Genomic DNA, 22844 nt, shown 5'->3' with positions numbered 1-22844 from the left:
ACTCTATTTACATGTGTGTGCATATATGCATATAAAAAGGGCCTTTGTTATGATTTTATAGCTCGTGCGATTGCCGCAGTTTTGCCATTTTATGGGAATCAATAAACAATTGCTGCAGCGAGATAAATACAATATTTACATTTAAAAGGCGTTTATCAAGCGCGCGCTGGGCAATTTATTCAGCTAACCCACACAATAAATCGTTACATGGACATGGCATCAAAAATACATCACTGACGAATGGGTTTCGCATTTGTATTGAAACTGTCAAAACTGCTTTCAGTGTAATGCCAAGTCGCACTGCATGCAGTTGCTATAAGTAAGTAGCACATCCCACCGGCCATCCATTATGCTCGTAAATGGCCAACTCGACCTTGGCGAGGATTAGATACAAAGTGTTCCGCTGCCTTGGGCCTGCAGCTCGTTGGCAGTTGATTTATGCCACGCATGGATTAAATCGATTTTAATCGTACCATAAGTGTGCGCAATGAAGTGCTCAATAAAACACACGCGAATACGACTGCGAGTGCCTGTCGCCCTCTCAATCTACTCGAGGACTCTTAGGCACACGAGCTATGGAGGCCCATCTAAAGCCGGAAGGGTAAAATGGCGGCTCTGTTTGTATGTGTGTGCGTGTGTGTGTATTGTTTCAGTTGATTTGCTCATCGATAAATCTCTTTATCGCCATAATCGTTAAAGCTCATTCGTCACGGACTTTGATTGCTCCGCCAGCGAACATTTAAGCTCGACCTGGCGGCTAATGTGCACAGTGGTGCATTTATTGGAAAACATTGCAAGTCTCTATTCTTATTTACATGCAATATAAGTAGAATATATAAGTATATAAGTATATATACGTAGAATATATACTTATTCCGAAATAGCTCAATTTTTAGATAAAAAGAAATATCTAAAATTTTATATTTTTTATAATATTTCTTTATTTAATTTTAATTCTCATTTCGTGTGTAAAATTTATTTATATCTACATCTATTTATTTATTTTTTTTTTTTTTCACTTTTCCGCCTCAGTTTTGCTCAGCTCATTCCACTGTGCAATCGCCAGCTTCTGCATTGTCTGCTAGGGCATTGTTTTTGTTATAGCTGAGCGCACTGAATGTGTTCATTGGCTCAGTACTTATTGTTGAGCTCCCTCGATTGAGCTTCCACTTGGCGCTGTGCACCGCCCTGCTGCCCCCTTATCCAGCAGCGTGTTCACTTGGGCGTGGGGTCGACAGTGTGTACATGACAAATCTTGTGCAAGCAAACAAACAATTTAATAATTGATTAGACGAACACTTTGTACGCATAAATATCAGTCTTAAAATCAGAAAATTGCTCAATTCATGCACTCAACCCCATGCAGAATGTGTGAAATAAGCTGACAATAAGCTGCTCTTACAAAGTTTTGCAATATTGATGCATCTGCATAGACTGTAGCAGGAGTAGGTATTCAAACGGGTAGCTCAACGAGAACGTCCATTTGAATACGCTCATCTCTTGTAATATTTAGCTTGGCCATTGCAGAGCAAAACGTTCATAGGCTCAAGTCCTTCTGTCCATTGAATGCAAGCAAAGGATGTCTTCCGTATCATGCTTCCGTCTAACAAAATGCTCTGAATTGCAGTTTGTAGAGGCTGCCTGCATGCAGCATTGTAAACAAATTTTCAGTGGGCGTGGCGAAAAGTTTTCGCCTGCCTGTAATGTGTAACAAATTTTCTGATTTATTGTGAAAGTTTCAGCACATTTCTGTTCGAATGGCTGAATGCGATATGTGTGAACGACGCTTATTACACGAGCTGTCTGCATTGTGCAAGTCGAGAGTTCTTAGAATATTATATATGTATATATTAGCCTGAAGTTTGAAACTTGACAGAGCATTCCGATTTTTATAAAATAGCTGGAACAGTTGAAAAAAAAATATCGGTGATATAAAATTCAATATCTATAGCGTAATATTATTATATATAGTATATATTACATATAGGAGATTTAACTTCAAGCTGAACTAATAATTCATAGACTACACAACTGAGCAGCTTCTAGAGCTGAATTATATTAGAATAAGTAAAGGTCTTCTCGCTACTATTCGACTGTAACTCGAACGACGTAAAACTCAACGAATTTTATAATAAAATTATTATTATTGTTATGCCATGTGAGCAGTAGCTATGTATTTATGGCATTTTAAATAAACGATATCGCTTCAGCCCGGCGCCCTTTGGCGCAGCATCTGCACCTGCAGCTGGAGCCGTGGCCCACTCGGAGGGCCGCCCAATGTACCTTTTAGCCATTTGCTGGGGCCTGCCATGCCAAGCCAAAGCAAACCTGCCAAAAAGCGAAAGCAATAAAGACTAAAACAACTGCTTTGGGTAGCCCGCGAAAATGAGAGGAAAGGAAATCGGGTGGGAATGCGGGTTTGAGTGCTGGATGGAGGGGAGGGTCCGGGACCGGGACCGGGCTCGGGTGTGGGTCTGGCCGAAAAGGGCAGGTGGAGCGCATTACTCTGAAAGCACATTGAGCTTGCAAATGACTTTGTAAATGGCGCTCGACAAATATTTTATCACCAGCGAACAGCAACAAATTTACTTTGTATGTTGCGCACAGAGATTTAAAGCGCGTTCGATTCCGCACTTTAATTATACCCACGAAATTATTCACAGCGAAATTAAAAAAGTTTCAAATGCTTTTGCAGCAACTGGTTAATATTCAATACGCTTCAAATATTTATTGTTTTTAACAAAAACTTGCTTTTTGCCACGAATTCATCTGGATTTTCCATGGGTATTCGAAAAAAAAAAAAAAAAACAATTATTTTAATATGAAACAAGAGCTTGAAAAGGTACGCAAAATAGCTCTTGTTTATTTTGAAAGCCCTTATTTAATGCTTTATTTTTTATTAATGTTAAAATTATGTACTAAACATTTAATTTCGGTTTTAAGATAGGTATACAATTTAGCATTTTTATTAAAATTATACAAGAGTCTTTAAAACTAAAATTATTGCACTCATAGCTTGATTCTTGAGTTGAGAGGAAGCAACATAGAAAAATTGTATGAACAATAATAAAATTAATACAGTAAATACAAATTTGTATTTTCATTTTCTTAATTGCTAAAAAAAAAGAGAAGAATTATTATAAAACAATATTAAATTATTTATTCACATAAATTCCATTTCTCACTTTATTAACTGCTAAAAATATTAAGAGTAATCTGTATATAAAAATACATATTAATATTTATTTATAAACATGTTGAGTTTATATATGTACACGTATGCACTACTTTTTCTCCGAGTGTATTTAGTTTGAGCATATTAAAAAGCTTTTAGTACGCTTGCCTGCCTGCCTCGTTTTTCATATTCATATTTTTATACTTGGAAAACTCTACCATGCTGCTGTTAATTCCTCTCCTGGTAAACTGCCTGATTTTTTATTAATCTTGTGTACATGCCATATAAAAGCATAATAGGTATTTTTTACTACAATTTTTATTTCTTAAAAGCTGAACTCTGCCGCATTTGAATTCCTCATTGAGTTAACTGCAGCGAATTAAACTACTGGCCAGGTGATAATAGCTCCAGCGGTCACTGCCTATGCCAGCAGTTTTCGAATCACTCCCGATGAGAACTAAAACAGCTATCCCTTTGCCGTTTTGCCGTTTTGCCGCTTTGCCTTTGCTTTTGCTTTTGCATCCTTTGTCACTGGGGCCATTGTTCGGGGCATTGTTTAATGGCTGGCCTGGGCGTTGTTTGCTCTTTGCCATAAGCCATTGTCTCAGCCTGGCTTTGCCTTCCGCTCCCTTTAGTTGCTGTCTTTGTTTTAGTTGCGAAGTGTTGGCTCGCAGTTCTGCGGTCGCCTTTGGCGTGCGGCGCAACGACTTTATTACCGAGCGTTAACACAGTCTGGCATCAAGCATTTGGGCAATCGACGCCCATGCCGGGCTGGCATCTTAATGTCTGGTTTCGTTCTCGGTTTCAGCTTTATTTTAATTCACAATTTGAGAATCGGTTTTCCGTTACGGGACTCCGGGGCACACTGCCGCGTAGTTTACATTAATTTCACGTTCATTTCGCGCGATAATCACATTTCACGTCCCGTTACAGCCGCACAGACTGGGGCTTCCATATTGTTTTAATGGCGGATAACGTCCTTAATGGCATCTATTAAACATTTAATTTATACACTTGAAATTCACTTTTAGGCGCCTCGCTCGCCCAGCTGCCCGAAGTGCGCAAATTTGTTGCCCGTTAACTACCAGCGGAATCGTATTCTATTTCATTATCAATTTAATTTGACCATGGCCAATGGAAACGGAAAGTGGAAAGCGGAAAACTGCAAACTGCAAACTGAGAGCTGAAAACTGGAAGCTGAAAAGTCTATTTATGTTGAGTGTCGACATCATCAATTTATACCCAATTAAATTTTAGAATTCGCCAGCTAAAGCGACGCCAATTGAGACAGCTCTTATGCCCGAAACCCGCATAGCGAGCTATAGAGAGGGAAATGATAATTTTCTAGTCATGCACCGTATTAAATGTAGCATGAATCAAGTCAACAAATTGATAATATAGTCAACATTTTTCAATTGCAATGCTCAACCAAGAAATACCTCGCTACTGAAGACATCAAATATTATATATTATATATATGATATCTATATATCTGTATCTCAAAATATTATTGCGATAGTAAAACTTAAGGGTTAAATATACTGAGTAAATGCGGAACATATACCTGCATAGCTAAATACGGATGTATATAAATACATATGGCTAAATATTAATGCTTTGATTCGAACTTGAAGTGGAGAGAGTATTGTGAATATTGTCATCAGATTTTTCAGCGGAACGAACAAATGAATTAATGCATACCCATTGAGTTGACTGTGGCATGACGTGGTATATAAGTGAAAACCTTCAACAAATTCTAATTATTCATTGTAAACGCGCAGCGCTGACAGCGAAAACAATGAGCGCACTGAACTGTGAAAACTGCAACAATGCGCATTCCAGACGCAGACACACGAACAGGCAGTCAGACATCAGAGACTGAATTTAAGGGAGCTGCGAAATAGGAGATGGGAGATGGGAGATGGAAAATGGGAGCTGATGATGGGTGGCGTGAAACGAAAGGGCGGGTCATGGGCAAGGATTTGAGCAATGGAAGGCATCGTTGACATTTTTTACAATTTTCTAGTCGTTATTTACCATTGTTTCAGCTCGCATTTTGAGGGAGAAAGACGGAGAGTGAGAGAGAGAGAGAGAGAGAGAGAGAGAGAGAGAGAGAGTGACAAAGCGAAATAGATAACATTACACACACACACACACACCGATCCAGATACAGATAGAGATACGAATACAAATGCAGTTGCTGCAGTTGCAGATACTTTTGAACGAGAGTACACACAGTCGTATCTCTGTTTACCATGGCAGCAATTTGCAGCATTTAGTGCAAAGTCCATTTGAGTGTAATGCACTGCAATTGAAGTTGCTTCGCAGCCCTTTCTACTATATATGTTACTGAACACGCTGGCAGTGTTTATCCGTAGCCAGTGATAAGAACGAACAATACCAGTCCACAATAAAGGTATATGTGGGTATATATACAAATATATATACATGTGTATATATACATTTATAGCTATGTAACTATTTGCTGACCCTGGGAGCTCGCGACAAGCGTTTGGCAACGTGGCCAACAACTTTTGCATCTGACCCACGCGTAATTAATGAATTTTACTTTTGGCTAGATGACAAAATGTGTTTCTATAAAATACTCTGTATATATACGATATGGGGAATATAGAGTCAAGAGCCTAAACGAACTTAAATGCCAAGTTCCTTTAGATAATATATATGAAGTTATAGATCTTTTGTCAATAGATCTATAAATAAGAATATATTATACTTACTATACTATATATGAATACACCAGTTATAGAAGTTCTTGATACAAATTTCTATTGAATATATAGTAACAATTCATAGGAAGATCTTGCAATTCCGTACAAAATTTGTACTACAAATTAAAAAAAAAAAATAAAAAAATAAAAATAAAAATAATAATAATAATAATAATTTTACACATTAAGATTTAGAGCTGCATTGACTGCATCCCTTACAAAAGTAATTCCCCAATCCAGGGTATTTTCTAGAGCAATAACTCGCTCATAAAATGCTATGCGCAATGCGACAAAGCCAAGAACACAAAAACAGTCGTAAACCACAAAGCAAATAGGATCGAACAAGAGTTAAATGGCTAAATTAGAGCACAATTAAGACAACTACAGCAAATGTATGGAAAAAACACGTTCTATGCTACAGATATGGAAAAATAGATAATATTTTTCGAGGCTCATGTGATTTGCTAACAGTTTCACCGTCGGAGTAGGCATTGATATATAGTTTAATAAACTGTAATGTATTAGTAACAAAATTCTCGTTTCTTTTATATGTAAGTATTAAGGAGAGTTTTTTTTTTATAATTTTTGTATACACAAATTTATTTACAACATTTGCAATTGCTTGCGATTGTGCGAAAAATGTGTTAAATGCGAATCGTATTGACTAACCAAATTATTGGCAGATGAATGCTTTTGAAGGTACCGCTGGGAACAGACGAGTGCACTCAAAATCTCAGTAGTTCCGATACGGAGACACACGTAGAATAACAGGAGACCAAATGGCCAATGTAGTCGTGAACACAACCTCGCCCATGGCCGGACGCCGCCTGAATCGGGACGTGAACAGGCTGTTGGCGGCGGGGTATCATACAACCGTTGACGACGACATGACCAATTTGGACGTGCGCCTTGAGGGTCCGATGGGCACCGCTTACGAGGGCGGCGTCTGGACGGTGAATGTCGCCATGCCACAGGAGTATCCTTTGAAGGCACCACGCGTACGATTCGTTACAAAAATACTTCATCCGAATATTGAATTCACCACCGGACTGGTGTGCATGAATGTGTTTAAGCAGGCCTGGTCGGCCAATTATGATCTGGTGAACATATTTGAAACGTTTTTACCGCAACTGCTGCGACATCCGAACCCGCACGATCCGCTCAATCATCATGCAGCGGCCATTATGAAGCGTTCCGAACAAGACTTTCGTGACACTGTTTCCATGTTTCTTAGGATGTACGCAATGCCGATTGTCTTGCCAGGTCAATCCAAGGACAGTGAGAATCTTGAGAAACGCTCCTCAGATTTGAGCTTGTCCGACCTGATATCCGATGATGATGACGATTAACTGTTGGCTGGTCTTTTGTTTTTTTTTAGTAGTGTGCATTTTCCTTGAACTACCTAAATGCTATTTTTTTTCTTCCGATCAGGATTAGTATCGAAAATGTATTTAATAAAGTATTAGAAAGTCTCATCGTCTAATAAAAATTGCACAATTGTCTAAAACAAAACTCGCTTTGTATCTAAAGTGGAAACATCCTAAATTCAGTCAAGCACTAAGCTCGAAATATTCTAAAGCGCTCGCTTATATCTCATTTGCATTAAGCTCAGCTTGGCTGTTGCCCTAATAAGCTTAAAAGCATTCACAATGGTCAAGCATTAAATATTCATTGAATATTTAAAGCGCCTTAAGCTAATTGCCATTGAGTCTTGACCCATAAATTTAGGAAAGTTCAATCACAGTTCGTTTGCCTAAGTGGGGTCAGCATCCAGGCAAGGCGGTAATCAATCGCAGTATTTAAGAAGAGCATTCAATACAAGAGCAGCCATCAAATGGCAAATGCAAACATTTCTTCATTCAATAATTTATTAAGGGACATCATGACAGCGATACAGCTATGATTAAGATATTTCATATAAGTAATTCAACTGTAAATGACATTGTTATATAGCCGCAGCTATATGAGTTCGCTTTGTCAATATTTCAATTAAAATTTATTTCAGACTCTTTGACAAAGCTCACGTTTCACTGTCTTGGTATCGCGAACGAGTTAATTAAATGAAAATTCCTCCGGCTTGTCCATTTTTCAACGTCAACAGCTCCAGTTACCAGCTAGTTGGCATAACTTGATCGTAAATATTCCTATTAAAATTCTAGGACTGCCACATAATTAGCCAGAGAAATGGCTGTGAAGGGCTTTGGAATTCCGCACAGTAGCTGCCGTTTAAAGCTTAAAGCTCGATTGCCAGTTTTTGTTTGGTTGGTTTGTTTAGTTTGCTTCTCATTAGGAGTGTTCCGCTCTCACTTTATTTCCCTGTTCCCATTGCCACAGTTCAGCAACAGCCATCGATTGTCAGCTATGGCCCACTGAAAACGAGGCTAAAGCACAATTCGTCTGTTGCCCAAATTGGTTTAAATCGAAGATACGAACGAGAGCACACTGACTCCTCGTCTATCTCGTTCCCTGTCACGTCCGAGCGCCTGTGACGTCGTTGTGCAAAGTTTCGCACTGATGCGCCAGCACTGGGGCAACTAGTAGAGCAGACAGCCACCCAGTTGATGGTTTGCACGTGTGCAAAAAAAAAAAAAAAGAAAAGTAGAAATATATATTCAAGAGAACTGCAAAGAATTTGGAATTTCGTTTGAATTTTTTTGTGGCCCGAATTAATGCAATAGTCGTTTTCAGCTCGAAATGACTTTTTCGCCATCCACATCGACATCCAAATGATGCCGTCATTGGAGCATTTCATCGAAAATTACATCGTCTGCATGCAAATGACAGATATCTAATGTATTGAACACACGCATTGAGAGAGATGCAACATGCTAATGAGACAAGTTAACGCCTGACTGAATGGGACATTCAACTTGATGCAAGTTCATAGAAGCTGACAATAATATTTGCCCCTGAACTTGGCGAGCACGTTGCGCTCTGTTTTGAATCGAAATCGATCTATTACAAATGAGCATTGAATGCATAAGATGCGATTTCTGTGAGTTTATGCCTGGCCTGGCTGACACCGAAAGTTTAATTGGCATGCCAAACACACGATAACATAGCATCTATATAAAGAGCTGCATGCTTAAAGCTGAAACTGTGGGCCGTTGTTGAGTTTATTTGCCATGAAATGTTTAGGTTGACATCATATTTATCATTATGCAGATCTATTCCCACTTTCGTCTATCTATTCTCAATAGATAGTTATCCTAATTAGTCCAATCTAACTTACATCAAATTATATCTCACGTACACATTCTCTAGACTTGGCTGCACATATAAGTACAAAGATTGTTATTCGCTCGTCTCACTTCACTTTCATCGTGAATATCTTGCATATCCTTCGACTTGTCTTAAGAGTGCCCCACATAGCCGGGCAACAAGTTGGGGGCTTATTTATTTTATTGTGCAGCTTCTATGCCACTCACTACATAAATAGACAGCATTCATTTCTAATCCAAGCCATGCTCAATGGAAATGTTCTTAGGTGTACAAGTAATAAATATTCTAATTGAGTACATTGCGTGCAAACTTTGGCTCACAAAAGAACAAAAATACTTGAAGTCCGTCGGGCTGCCTGTGCGACTCTCTCGAGCAGAATGCTAAATGCTTGTAGAACCATTCAAATCAAGTGGGCGAACTACATGGGGAGGGATGCTGAGGCGACAGTCGACATTCGAGAACTGAGAACTTTAAATGTTGCTGAGGATTCGCCTGCATTGCTCGCTAATTTATTCAACTAAATTAACTCAGGCTCTCAATGGAGGAGCCGGGTCTTAGCAACAAAGATGCTGATGGCCGGACGGAGGAAGGTGCAGACGTCTCTGTACGCACGTTGATATTACGAAAGCAACTCATTAGCATATTCTAATTAATTTATATTATTCCAAAATGCACAAACTTAATTGCTACGGCCACTTAGTTAATGAAATTGTAGTTCAACTCTGGACCGTGAGATTTCAAAAGCTTTATGCGGCTGCCAATGACGATTTCAAACTGTTTTGCACCAACCATGAAAGGGCGCTGACAGTGTGCACTAAAGATGGAACTATGACAGGATAGCATACGATAGTTGAATGTATCTGTATCTGTATCTGTATCTGTATCTGTATCTGTATCTGTATCTGTATCTGTATCTGTATCTGTATCTGTATCTGTATCTGTATCTGTATCTGTATCTGTATCTGTATCTCTATCTCTATCTCTATCTCTATCTCTATCTCTATCTCTATCTCTATCTCTATCTCTATCTCTATCTCTATCTCTATCTGTTCTTATCTGTATCTGTATTCTGTATCTGTATCTTGTATCTGTAATGTATCTGTATCTGTATCTGTATCTGTATCTGTATCTGTATCTGTATCTGTATCTGTATCTGTATCTGTATCTGTATCTGTATCTGTATCTGTATCTGTATCTGTATCTGTATCTGTATCTGTATCTGTATCTGTATCTGTATCTGTATCTGTATCTGTATCTGTATCTGTATCTGTATCTGTATCTGTATCTGTATCTGTATCTGTATCTGTATCTGTATCTGTATCTGTATCTGTATCTGTATCTGTATCTGTATCTGTATCTGTATCTGTATCTGTATCTGTATCTGTATCTGTATCTGTATCTGTATCTGTATCTGTATCTGTATCTGTATCTGTATCTGTATCTGTATCTGTATCTGTATCTGTATCTGTATCTGTATCTGTATCTGTATCTGTATCTGTATCTGTATCTGTATCTGTATCTGTATCTGTATCTGTATCTGTATCTGTATCTGTATCTGTATCTGTATCTGTATCTGTATCTGTATCTGTATCTGTATCTGTATCTGTATCTGTATCTGTATCTGTATCTGTATCTGTATCTGTATCTGTATCTGTATCTTGTATCTGTAATCTGTATCTGTATCTGTATCTGTATCTGTATCTGTATCTGTATCTGTATCTGTATCTGTATCTGTATCTGTATCTGTATCTGTATCTGTATCTGTATCTGTATCTGTATCTGTATCTGTATCTGTATCTGTATCTGTCTGTATCTGTATCTGTATCTGTATCTGTATCTGTATCTGTATCTGTATCTGTATCTGTATCTGTATCTGTATCTGTATCTGTATCTGTATCTGTATCTGTATCTGTATCTGTATCTGTATCGTCTGTATCTGTATCTGTATCTGTATCTGTATCTGTATCTGTATCTGTATCTTATCTGTATCTGTATCTGTATCTGTATCTGTATCTGTATCTGTATCTGTATCTGTATCTGTATCTGTATCTGTATCTGTATCTGTATCTGCATCTGCATCTGCATCTGTATCACTCTTATTTTATCATATCGCCATTGACATCTGTCTTCCAGAGTGTTTCGTGTCACGCGCTCATCTCTAGAGTGCTGTTAGCAAAAATGAGGCCTAATATAAACTTTTAACAAGAGTCGCAGCAAGCCAACATCATTTTAAGATGACACAACATTCGTAAGCCTCATTATCAGGCTGTGTGTGGATGCCTGTGCCTGTGTCTGTGTGGGTGGTACTGCCTTTCATTAGGAGACGCCAAAAGAAACCGGCTTGAGAAGATTTTGTTGGCAAACAAATTTCTGAGAATCTATTATGGGGTAGCAGAAGAGGAAGTCAAGTTTCGTGGTGGCTACGAAATTTCCAGGCACACATAGCCTCTAGCACCCTCTGCCCGTCTGCCAGACGATTTGCATTTTGCCTGGTAAACAGATTGCGTTGCGTATACGCCCGGTTGTCTGTTGGCCCCTTTGAACCAGCTAACTCCCTGTGCGCCTACTCGCCCGTCCGACAGGCACTTTGTCACGAATGAAGTTTGAGTGTTTGTAAGTTATTTCAGTGTGCGATTGCAAGTCTGTCTGTCCGTCTTTCTGACTGCCTCACTGTCTGACTGTGTGTGTCTGACAAGTGACGACACATGTTTTCAGAGACGCTGGGATCTGCTGCTGGCACAATGCGCCCGCCTGGCAACTAATTTATACCACACAGAAGGCATTCGAAAGTCTGCGGGAGTGCCGAGGCACCTTTGTGTGCCTGCATTAATGCCTTGTTAATAACAAGCGCTGCCACAATTCGCTCAAAATTTGTTTTCGTCTTTCGCCCCTTTCAGCAGTCGAGTCGCAAGCTCTGAGTGGGTTGCCTAACAGCAGGTCCATTGTTTGCCCAGACAATCGCATTCGCAACAACAATGCAACAGTGCTCAATGACGTATGCTGGGCATAGAGTGCACAACAGGTATTGCGCACCTGAGCAATGGCATCAGTTACCAGACAGTTCTTCTGCTATCAACCGTAGCAACAATCTGCTTGCATAAATTTAACCAGGGCTTTGTTTTGCTTTCTATTGTATTGCCAGAAAACTTCTTATTTAAATTAATTGTATACGTGGAATGATGTTTGTTTTCTAGCTAAGCTCGCATTTACTTAGTTTTATTTTTCGTGTTGCCTCATGGCTACTTTCGGATCTGCAAATATTTTTCTTTATTTCACAATTATTTTAATTGCAATACTCTATGCTGCACTACTAAACATAAGCTCATATTAGTTTAAGAGCTAGTTAAGAATACAGTCCGATACACTCATTGCAGATAGTTGAGTCTCTGATTTGTTGTCATTTCCATTAGGCTATCTGTCTGCTGAATTCAAGTGCAATGCGTTCATTCTGGCTCTTGTTATTACGAAAAACATATCTGGGCGTTGTAGTATTGGTGGCATAGTAAGGAAGAGAAATGCCTGTCAGTATATAAAATATGTCTGCAGGATATTAAAATAGTTTTAGTTAGGCATATAGAGCTGGCGAGCCTAAACACACATAAGATGACTTAGTTTAGCTTCAGATAAATAGAAAACAAATAAACGTTATTTATGCTTTGTCCATTCGAATCTCTCAAAATGCGATAAGCCCACGTCAAAGGCAATTTTAACCGGAGGCGCTTTTTGCTCCAGATTTGTCGGCACAGACGTTCAAATGAAAATGGCATTCGAGGTAATCGACAAAAGGATAAATCCGTTTTGTGAAACTAGTTTTCAGTGCCAAATGACGAGGCGACCTTGACTGGATCAGTCAACAAACGAGCCGAAACGAAATATGCGCAGTTTCCATTCAAATTGCGAGCCAGAGTAGGGGAAGGCAATAAAGCGAATGTCGATAAATGAGATTGACAATGACAAACATGAAATCGACTGCAGTAAGGTTAACACAAAGATGAAAAAATGCCAGTTGCGAGTCAATAAAAAACGAGAGAGACCGAAAATAAAATCGTGCTGAGGTCAAATGCCAAGCGGAGAGCAGGCAGCAGCTCAAAGCCCCAACGATAACCGAAAAAACCAAAGACCTTAAAACAAAATGAACCCAACAGAGTGACAGCTGAGCAGAGCGTCTAGGTTAACAGATGGCCGAACATTTACGGCCACTGTGGCCATGTGTCAGCCGGTGACCAATGTTTTCAAAGAGCAGCACGGAGAAGAAGAACATTGAGGTCGACGAGAATATACTCTTTAGCAAGAATTGCCTTGGGGGATATCCGAAGAATATATAATCCGTAGTAATAAGCAGACGGACAAAAAAGACTTTGACTACGCTAATATTGAAGGAGCTGATAAGATATTCAGCATGAGCGGGAGTACACATAACAGAGCAACTATAGCAAATCAATCTAAAAAATATTCAGTCTATAATCCTACTTAAAGACAGAAACATTGACTCGTAACATGAGTTTACAAAAACTTGAAACTGTAGCCAGACATCAATTTAAATATAGTCATTATACCCATTGTAGACGCTTTCAATGTATTAAGGGTATGAGAATAGAGAGAAACTAAATGACAACTGAAATGACCAAACGTCAAGTGCACAGATACAGCTGCTCTGCTCTGCTTTGCCCTGCTCTGCTCTGCTCTATCATTACATAAAGAGGAGGAAAAAAGTTTGCTCGTTCGCTGGATTTAAATGTGAATTAAAGAATTCCCCAAAGGTCCGCAGATGAGCTACATATGAAAGATGGCTTACATGCGACTAGTTGGCCACTTATGCCTGGCAAAGGTTTGGGGCGGGCAATAACAAATGTGCAAACATTGGTTTAGATAGCGCTGCTGCCCACTCGCCAGTTGCCAGTTGCCAGTTGCCAGTTGCCGGTTGCCAGTTGCCAGTTGCCACTTGCTGCATTTGCCATTTGCATAAATCAAATTTGAATATGCATCGCTGGCTGCCACGGCCAGCAGCAGCGCCGGCGCCATTTGCTGCTGGGTTGTCGGCGGCGGTTGGTGTTGGGCGATGCGGATGTGGATGCGAATGCGGATGCGGATGCAGATGTGGATGCGTGTGTGGGGCGACAAGCTCAAAGCAGCTGCACAAACACGTACGTGCAAAGGCGAAGCATGCGTGTGTGTGTGTGTGTGTGTGTGAGTATGGGTGTGCTGCTGCACCTGTCCTCGAACACGCACGAACTGAAAGGCACGCACAAGACTCAGACACACGCACAAACACACACACAAAGCAGCTAATGCATACGGGTATTAAAAGCAGCTAACTCCGCGATGAGCACCCGACAAAAAATAAACATTCGAGACGTAGGCTAAGTATTGTAGCAACGAAATATTTATGTTCAAACTGACTTTGAGCTAAAGTTAGTCATACTTATATAAATAATATTTATAAATGTAATCAAATTCTTATCTTTATTACTTCGACATGAGCACATATTGTTCTCTTCAATTTTATAGAGTATCCTTTTTGACATATTCGTCGGTTGTATTCCTCGGCGTTTTCTTTTGCATCGACTGGCACGTTACGATTAACTTTCCTCGCTAATTTACGGCGCACAAACACATTTGAAGCACATTAACGCAGACGAGAGCCAGCAGCGACTCGGATGCGGCAACACTTTGTTGCAACCGCCATAATGGGAATTATGAAAATCAGATTAGAAAAATATGAATGCTCACATAATAATGCTAAAATGACGCGTCCTATGGCTTTTTGCGCGAAGTACTTCTCTTTGAGAGAGTAATGCATTGTCATATGCATTTGATTCCAGTTTGCAGATGATGTAAGGATAGAATGAACTCAAATCAATATTGCCAAAATCAAATACATATAAAATCTCCAACATTATAATAATAGATTTATATTATCTTATTCCACGCCTACTTAAATTTTTGACAACTTAAAATATGAGTTGGTCTGGCTTGGCGTGCACAAAGTTAAAATTAATTTAATATAATATGTAGCTCACGATGCTCTATCCATACTACTTGTGAGTTTTCGGGTCGGTTTGAGTTCCTCTAGTATGGTCGTTTTCTTTGAGAAGCAATAGAAAATAAATTTGTTAGTTGAAGCGAGATATGTATATCAATAAAGTATTTACCATCTGGTTGGGGACTGGCTGACTGTGGCGGCTCATCAGGATTTGGTATTTGTCTTTGAGAATTGGGAGGACTTTGAAAGTCCTCATTTATGGACTGATTCGCATCAGCTGTCCTTAGAAACGATTCACCCTCCAATATCTCTATGGGGTTTCTTATGAATGGTTCCAATATGTTCGTAACAATCGATATCACGGATTCCTTTAGTGGCTGGCGTTCCTCCTTGGGCTTGTCATTTTTAGGGGCAGCAGGAGTAGCAGCCGCGGAGTCTGTAAACCCGGTCAGCATATCTAATGGAAATGGGTAGTAAATTTTAAGCTTGCGCTCATGGGAAATTGATGTTAGGATCTGCAAGTGCCGCAACTGCAGTCAGAGGAATAGAGTCCATAAGTCGTGTTGATTATTTATACGATTCAGATGATACTCGCCTGCAGGGCAATTTTATTCTTGGCCATCACATCGGATGCCTCCTTCAGCGCCTTCGATGCGCTGTGCTCTCCTTCGGCAGATATGATCTTGGCACGCGCTTCCCTCAAAGCCTCCGCCTCACTTGCCATCGCTCGATGAAACATTTCCGGCAGATTGATGTCCTTACTGAAAGCTAACGTGAGAGTCCTGTGGTGCGACTTTAATTGCATACACTTACAGTGCAACTCGTTCGATTTTCACACCCCAGCTTGCAGTAGATCGTTCGCAGCTAACGCGAATCTCTTGGGACAATAATTCCCTGGAGGTCAGAATTTCGTGAAGATTTTTGGTACCCAAGACGCTACGCACCGTTGTCTGCGCCAGGAGGATCGTAGCTTCGTGCACATCCTCAACTTTCACAGTCGACTTCAATGAGCCAATGACATGGTAGAAGAGTACTGCATCGACAGTCAGTGTGACCGCGTCTTTGGTGATTATATCCTGAGTGGGAATCACTTCGACTCGGGAACGCAAGTCCACAATTCCGTAGGAATCGATGCAAGGCAAATACCAAACCAAACCAGGCCCTGCTGCGCCTTTCCTAAGCAAGAGCGAACGAAACAAAATAGAATAGAGAATATTTTCTTTCTGAATCTCTTACCTTACCCGTCCCAACCGAAAGATAACAGCTCGCTGATACTCGGGGATTGTAGTAAAACAAAAGAATATGCTTATGGGAAAGGTGAGGACAACGACGAGCCAAGTGAAGAAAATGACAATTTTCTCGAACGTCGTGCCGCCTCTGCTTTCTGTGAGATTTAGGTTCGCGGCTATCGGAAAGTTACCCATTTGCAAAAATCTTCTGGATTTCTGTTTGTAGGTTTCTTCAGATTCCTTAGAGTCCTTAGAGTTTGGAATCTCTTCCACATGTCCTCTACCTTCCTCTGCAGCATTGTTACCTACATCGCTTTGATTGCGTGAATTGCGTTGAATAGCCATTACAACAAATTTTGTTTTCTGCATCAATTACGAACGGCATATTTACAGAAGTATTTGATGCCTAACAATTCTTGGAGCTATTGATTCAAAAATATGTTTACCCTCAAATGCTCTTAAAAGGGATGTAAATATATTTGTGTACAAGTTGAATTGAATTAAAAGCAGGAATATTAAGTTACGTTCCCATATAAAAAGTACAGCAGAAACTGGAGGGAATTCAGTTTCCCAGAGCCTTTACTCGTCGTCAGTTTCGTTGCTTTCAGTCGAAGACATTGCCGATTGAATTTCAGTTCGGGGCCTAAGGATCGGCATCAGGGACTCACTACTGACACATCCGCCTTTTTTACGAGTCTCGAATGGCGTCAGTATCTCCAGTGGGAAGGGATAATAAATGGTGACCATGCGCTCGTGGGCAATCGAGGTCAATATTTGCAAATGCCGCAGCTGCAAAATTTCGAGCAGAGCTATGCAACTGCTGAATATTTATTTAATTGACTGCTGCACTCACCTGCAAAGTGATTTTATTCTTAGCCATCACGTCGGATGCCTCCTTCAAGGCCTGCGAGGCCAACACCTCTCCCTCCGCAGATATGATCTTGGCGCGGGCTTCCCTCAGAGCCTCGGCCTCGGCGGCCATGGTTCGATGAAGTATTTCCGGTAGATTGATGTCCTTGCTGAGCATAGACGTGAGAGCCGTGCGAAAAGACGATGAGTTTGTGAAACTTACAGTGCGACTCGTTCGATTCTCACTCCCCACTTCTCAGTGGCCCGGTCGACGGCAATGCCAATTTCGTGGGACAGTGACTCCCTGGAGGTCAACAGCTCGTGGAGTGTTTTGCCACCCACGACATTACGCAGCGTTGTCTGCGCTATGAAGAGCGTCGACTCGTGCACATTTGAGATCTGAATGGTCGCATGCAGTGAGCCAGTGATATAGTAGAAGAGCACCGCATCGACGCTGATTGTGACCGAGTCCCTGGTGATCATCTCCTGAGTGGGAATGACCTCCACTCTGGTGCGCAAGTCCACAAGGGCGTAGGAATCGATGCAAGGCAGATACCAGACCAGACCCGGCCCTGCTGCGCCCTTCCTAAACGGGAGAGGGTATCTGAGAGAGGCAGATCTGAGGTCTCACACTCTTACCTGACCCGCCCGAGGCGGAAGAAAATGGCTCGTTTGTATTCGGGGATTGTAGTAAAACAGAAAAATATGCTCAAGGGAAAGGTGAGGACAACGACGACCCAGGACAGAAGGATTGCGATTTTCTCAAATGTGGTATTTTTTCTGTTCTCATCTATCGGGGAGTAGTTCAGCCAGTTAGTAAAGGCGAATAGTTGAGTACCTCAAAGGGGAGCAATTACTTGGTTGAATATATTTCCTTCCTGTTTTGCGGGGCTCCGTTGACCCTTCGAGATTTATTTCGGATTCAATTTTCTTGTCGCCCATAACTACCGATTTTGCAATAACCACTAGAATACTATCAATTTCGTATATGTATTTCTATATGCTTAATAGAGCGAGGGGTTCTCGGTTTAATGAATTATTTGAAACACTGCGAGTAAACATTTTATCTAATAGAGCACTTTAATTCCATTACTCTTCTTCAGTTTTTCTTTGAAGTTAGATTAAGTTTGTTTGCGATTTCTATGCCTATGCCTGCGCCTGGAAGTTTGCATAATATTTTGGGAAAAACTATATGAAAACTTTTAAATTTATATGCAGTTGCATTTTGGACAATTTCACAGAATGCCAAACTCTAGGAAAACAAATAAGAATGCAGAAATTAAATGAAACCGACTTTAGGATGTTCTGCAGAACGTCTTTATTAAGTGAAAATAATTTCTATAAATTAAATGAGAACGCATAAATAATTAATTTCCTCTTTGTTTTTTTTCTGAGAATGTAAAATGTTTCGTAATAGTTTGTTATAGGGTAAGAAGGCATTATAAAGCCATATATGCTATGGTCCGATGTGCCAGTGCGGGTCAGAAAAAATAAGTTTGTCACTGAAAGTTGCCAAAAAGTTGGCAGTCGAAAAACTTAAAACTTTTGTTTTGTCGCCCACATTATTTTCTTTTATTTTTCTTTACCTTTTTTTTTTTTTTTTTGCAAATAGCTGAAGACAAAGGCCAGCGGGTGAGCTGGCGTGAACGAAGGTGGTGTGGGGTGTAATAACTTCGGAATGACTTTTGTTGCTTCCTTATAATGCATTGTGCGGCAGTGGCAGCTACTAACTTTTTCACTTCGTGACCACATGTGCCAAGCGAAAAGTTTTTCCGTGCTCCATTCAGTTTCACCCGCTGCCAGATTCATGCGATCCCATCATAAAGTAATTTATGTGATTTGCTCGTCCTCATCCGATTGCAAATGCAGCGCCATATGGTCAGCACCAGGCAGACAGCCAGCCACCCACCCAGCCATACACCCAGCCAACTGGCCAATTGTCTCTCACCGAGCACACAGAAAATGACTCTATTATGCTTTCGACTCAAATGGGGAGTGCTCTCTGATGGAGGCATAAAGTTATTAGTCCACTGGGAAAAACTGACCGCAGCATATGAAGTAATTCCATGAACTCTGGCTAAATGAATGTCACATCGGACTAAACGAATCCGTCATTGTCAGCATTTGTAATGGAATATAACTACATGAACACACATAGCACACATAGCTTATATGCATCGAAGCATTGGCTGCATGCTGAACCTAAGCAGCTTAAGCTTCCTCTATATGAGAGACAAAAGTGATTGCAACAGCAATTAAACGCAGAGAATTAGTGTCATTTGTTGCAATTTTTCACAAAGAATTCGCAGGAATCGATGCGAGTAAATGTAAAAATATGTTAATTGAGATAACTAGAGTAGCTGTGAAAATTCTATTTTAAAAAATTTATTATTTAAAGCCACTTACAACGTGTTGCACAACATGTGTTTGGTATTAAATTTAGAATATTTAAAAGTATAAATAAATACAAGTATAAAAAGTCTACAAGTATTTACTCTAGGTATTCCGCTAAGTATTTCCTGCAAGTGTTTAATGCTCAACTGGATGATCATTATGCTCTAACACACTTCACTTCAGTTTACTTCACTGCACTACACGACTGACCACCCCAGGTCTGAGACGACTGAAGAGATGCTGCAGCTGCTGCCCTTTATATAGGGCTACTTCCACTCATGCACTTGGTGTCGCTCAAATGTTGAGCCAGGTAGAAGTCGTTGCAGTCGAGCTTCAAGTGACCAATGGGAACACTCTCTGCTGCTGCAAGCATTCAAGCTTCGTTTTACTCCAATATAAATACCAATTGAATACTGTTGCCTACATATAGACAACTTACGTGATATTGTAGACTTATTTTTTGTTCCTTGCTTTCGTTAGACAAACAGAGAGAGTGAGAGAGAGAGAGACAGACGGAGAGACCGACTGTGCGATAAACTGGGAGACAGACAAAGTTAAATCAGACCTCATTACGCTGCTCAACCATATATATGCTTGATAAGGCTAAATGTTGATATGCTAAATAATAAATATATTAACTAATATGTATAATTATTATGGTATAAACATTTCTTCTATTCTATAGTTTTTTAAGGACTACGACTTCTGCATAGTCGGACTCATTTTCTGGCTATTCCATTCCAATCTCAATTTCAATGGCTAGGTCCATCAATCACAAATCAAGCGTAGAATGAGCACAGTATCAGTCCTTTGCGGGGTTCAGCAGTTCTTCTAGTCGAGCGGTCCCGGCTAGAGCACTCTCACTTATTTATCTTATTTTCTGTATTTAAATTATATTAGCAAACTAAGCAATCTGTTCAAAATTTAATTGCGCAAAATTTCTCTTAGCACACATATACACATTGACTCTGCACACATACACAGTAAAAGTTTCAAATTTCAGAATTTAGTAGAAAAAAAAAATATATATATATATAAAAAAAAATAGGATATGAAGAGGCAGATAAAAGACAATGAATATGCGACTAGCCGAGAGGCCATTCGTATGGCCCAGATAGGTGTGTAGCTACACTACTCAAGTGTTCCATTTCAGTCGAGATCGAAACTAATTGAGTGGCATTCAGATTTCTCGTCGCTGCGGCCCACACTCATTGAGCTTGTAATGGCAATGATGAAAGAAGCGTTCGAGCGCGTCAAGATCTCATTGATATTGCCAAAGCTGATTCAGGATCGCGCGATGGTTAAGAACGTGCTGACCGGCACGCAATACGAGCCGGCGATAAAGCTGATAGACGATTTCCTGCGACGACGCGATATCATCTTGAGGGAGCGGCGACAGCCACTGATGGATCACGGCATGATCCAAATCATTGATTACTTTCAGCGGAACATGCAGATCTACACTCTGTTCCCCGGACTGGTAAACGCCATGTCCAAGAGGGAGAGCGCTCTATTGATGACCTTCGCTAAGCTGCTCAAGGTGGCCGAAACCCATTTGAAACGGGATGCTTATGAGCAGATTGCGCACGAACGTCACCTGCACAAAGTGCTGAAGGAGAAGCAGAAACTCTGGGAGGAAATACAAAAATTTCAGAATGTGATTGAAAAACACCGCATCGAGGAGAGTGCTAGTGCGCTCGCCAAGGAGCAATATGTGGCAAAGCTTATGGAAGAGAGGAGACAGAAAAAACTGCGGGACGACATGAAAATCGAGCATGAAATGTAGGGTAACATACATATATATATTTGATAATATATCTATAAATTTCACTGTCACGCAGTGAGGTCTCACGTCGAGCTATGCGAGCCAATGCCAAGGCCAGCCGAGATAAGCAAATCGAACTGGCTGACGAACTGGAGAAAGTGAGATACGAAGATGCCAAACTAACAAAGGACAGCAAGAAAGCTGAAAAGGAAGCTCGCGAGGAAAAGTAGCTCAAAGTAATATTTATTTAACTATAGCTTATTAACAATTTTCTTCAAAGGAACAAATTCGAAATACAACTCCAGAGCATTATTAAGAAATACGATACGATGATGATTGAAAAATTTGTCGAGAATCTGGAGCTGACGGACAAACTGAATGAGGCACAGAAGAAGCTGGACGAGTTTAAGCTTCACTATCGCAAAGAGCAGCGCATCTACAATGAGATCGTGGTCAAGCGCGAGAAGGAGGAGGAGCGCAGGAAGCAAGAGATGATCTTCAGATACATGATGAATCGCGCTGCACGCAAAATCCAAAAGTATTGGCGCGCATGGCGCAAGAGCCTCAGGAAGAAGAACAAACGTGCGAAGAAGCCATCGACTTCTGCTATAGATGTAAATAATTAGAGAAAGACAAGTTTAGACATGTTTCATTCCGTCATTCAATACTTTACACTGAGTAGCTAAATTGACAATTAGAATTGGGATTCAGTGATTATCAGAGACAGAATTACGTACATTTCTCTTTACAAGAGGGAAAATTGAAAATAGTTTATGCATAGGCCTTGAATATATGATTCGGAAAATTAAAGAGCTCAAGAAAGTTAATTCAAGTTGAGTGAGAAATAGGCTTGGGCTCTTGGGAATTCAAGTATGTAAATAAAAATCTATGAATATTAACACGGCGTTTTATATATAAATGAATAGTTACTCTATTTTGGGAGCACATATTCTATGCATTTATAAGAAATAAGAGCAAAATTTAATTAATGCAGGCGTCGAACAAATAAGATGGAGATGCGGCTCGAATGGCGCTGGGAAAAATTCATTGAAATTACCAAGCGTGAAATGAGCAGCTGTCACTGGAGCACAAAGGACACAAAGCAGACAGACCAGGACACGCAAGCATACACACACACACACACACTTGAACGTATATACAAACACAGAGAAAGAGAGACTGGCGTGCAGACAAAAGCTTGACAGCTTGAGATAGAAAGCGAATGGCATTTGAAATTTCATTAAATTTCCCTTTTTCGTGCAATGCGAAAAGTCGCGCCATGGAAATTCTCGCAGCTGTATTAGCATCGACACCAGCTATATGTACGCTAATATATACATACACATACACATGCTCACATACAGACATATATCTAGGAAAAGAAAGTCAATAGCCTTGCGGTACTTGCGGCCTGTAAAAGTTTCTATTCAATTAAATGATGGCCATCAGTTGCCAAATTTGAAAGTTCACGACATTCTCGATTCAAGTGCAGCTG

General features: G+C 40.2%; 4 protein-coding genes across 5 annotated transcripts; 2 read left to right on the top strand and 2 right to left on the bottom strand.

Annotated features, from left to right (window-relative positions):
• Nucleotides 1-6316: 6316 nt before the first annotated feature.
• LOC108609167 (ubiquitin-conjugating enzyme E2 H) lies at nucleotides 6317-7419 on the top strand. Its single transcript, XM_018000888.2, has 2 exons — nucleotides 6317-6458; nucleotides 6591-7419. Exon 2 carries the CDS (start codon nucleotides 6687-6689, stop codon nucleotides 7254-7256), a length of 570 nt encoding a protein of 189 aa, XP_017856377.1. The 5' UTR covers nucleotides 6317-6458; nucleotides 6591-6686; the 3' UTR covers nucleotides 7257-7419.
• Nucleotides 7420-14583: 7164 nt separating this feature from the next.
• Nucleotides 14584-16712, bottom strand: LOC108609163 (band 7 protein AGAP004871-like). 2 transcript variants are annotated; one of them, XR_016271588.1, is made up of 6 exons: nucleotides 16349-16712; nucleotides 15926-16288; nucleotides 15708-15873; nucleotides 15282-15642; nucleotides 14860-15214; nucleotides 14584-14797 (listed from the first exon to the last, which is right to left on the bottom strand). XR_016271588.1 is itself a non-coding variant. In XM_018000884.2 (5 exons), exons 1-5 carry the CDS (start codon nucleotides 16708-16710, stop codon nucleotides 15165-15167), a joined length of 1302 nt encoding a protein of 433 aa, XP_017856373.1. In that variant the 5' UTR covers nucleotides 16711-16712; the 3' UTR covers nucleotides 14584-15164. The 2 variants fall into 2 exon arrangements, 1 of the variants encoding a protein (XP_017856373.1); XM_018000884.2 differs by having other exon boundaries at nucleotides 14584-15214.
• A 66-nt stretch (nucleotides 16713-16778) lies between these two features.
• Nucleotides 16779-18255, bottom strand: LOC108609166 (band 7 protein AGAP004871-like). The gene is made up of 5 exons (XM_018000887.2): nucleotides 18048-18255; nucleotides 17830-17980; nucleotides 17414-17776; nucleotides 17195-17360; nucleotides 16779-17130 (listed from the first exon to the last, which is right to left on the bottom strand). Exons 1-5 carry the CDS (start codon nucleotides 18130-18132, stop codon nucleotides 16921-16923), a joined length of 975 nt encoding a protein of 324 aa, XP_017856376.1. The 5' UTR covers nucleotides 18133-18255; the 3' UTR covers nucleotides 16779-16920.
• A 2256-nt stretch (nucleotides 18256-20511) lies between these two features.
• Nucleotides 20512-22248, top strand: LOC108609164 (uncharacterized). Its single transcript, XM_018000886.2, has 4 exons — nucleotides 20512-20702; nucleotides 20769-21366; nucleotides 21426-21575; nucleotides 21630-22248. Exons 1-4 carry the CDS (start codon nucleotides 20636-20638, stop codon nucleotides 21973-21975), a joined length of 1161 nt encoding a protein of 386 aa, XP_017856375.1. The 5' UTR covers nucleotides 20512-20635; the 3' UTR covers nucleotides 21976-22248.
• The last annotated feature ends 596 nt before the right edge of the window (nucleotides 22249-22844 follow it).

Source organism: Drosophila arizonae, chromosome 2, assembly GCF_054131065.1.
Source record: "Drosophila arizonae isolate 15081-1271.41 chromosome 2, UAZ_ARI_1.0, whole genome shotgun sequence".
NCBI lineage: Eukaryota > Metazoa > Arthropoda > Insecta > Diptera > Drosophilidae > Drosophila > Drosophila arizonae.
Note: the sequence above shows the minus strand (reverse complement) of the source record. Positions and strands in the feature narration are given on the sequence as shown.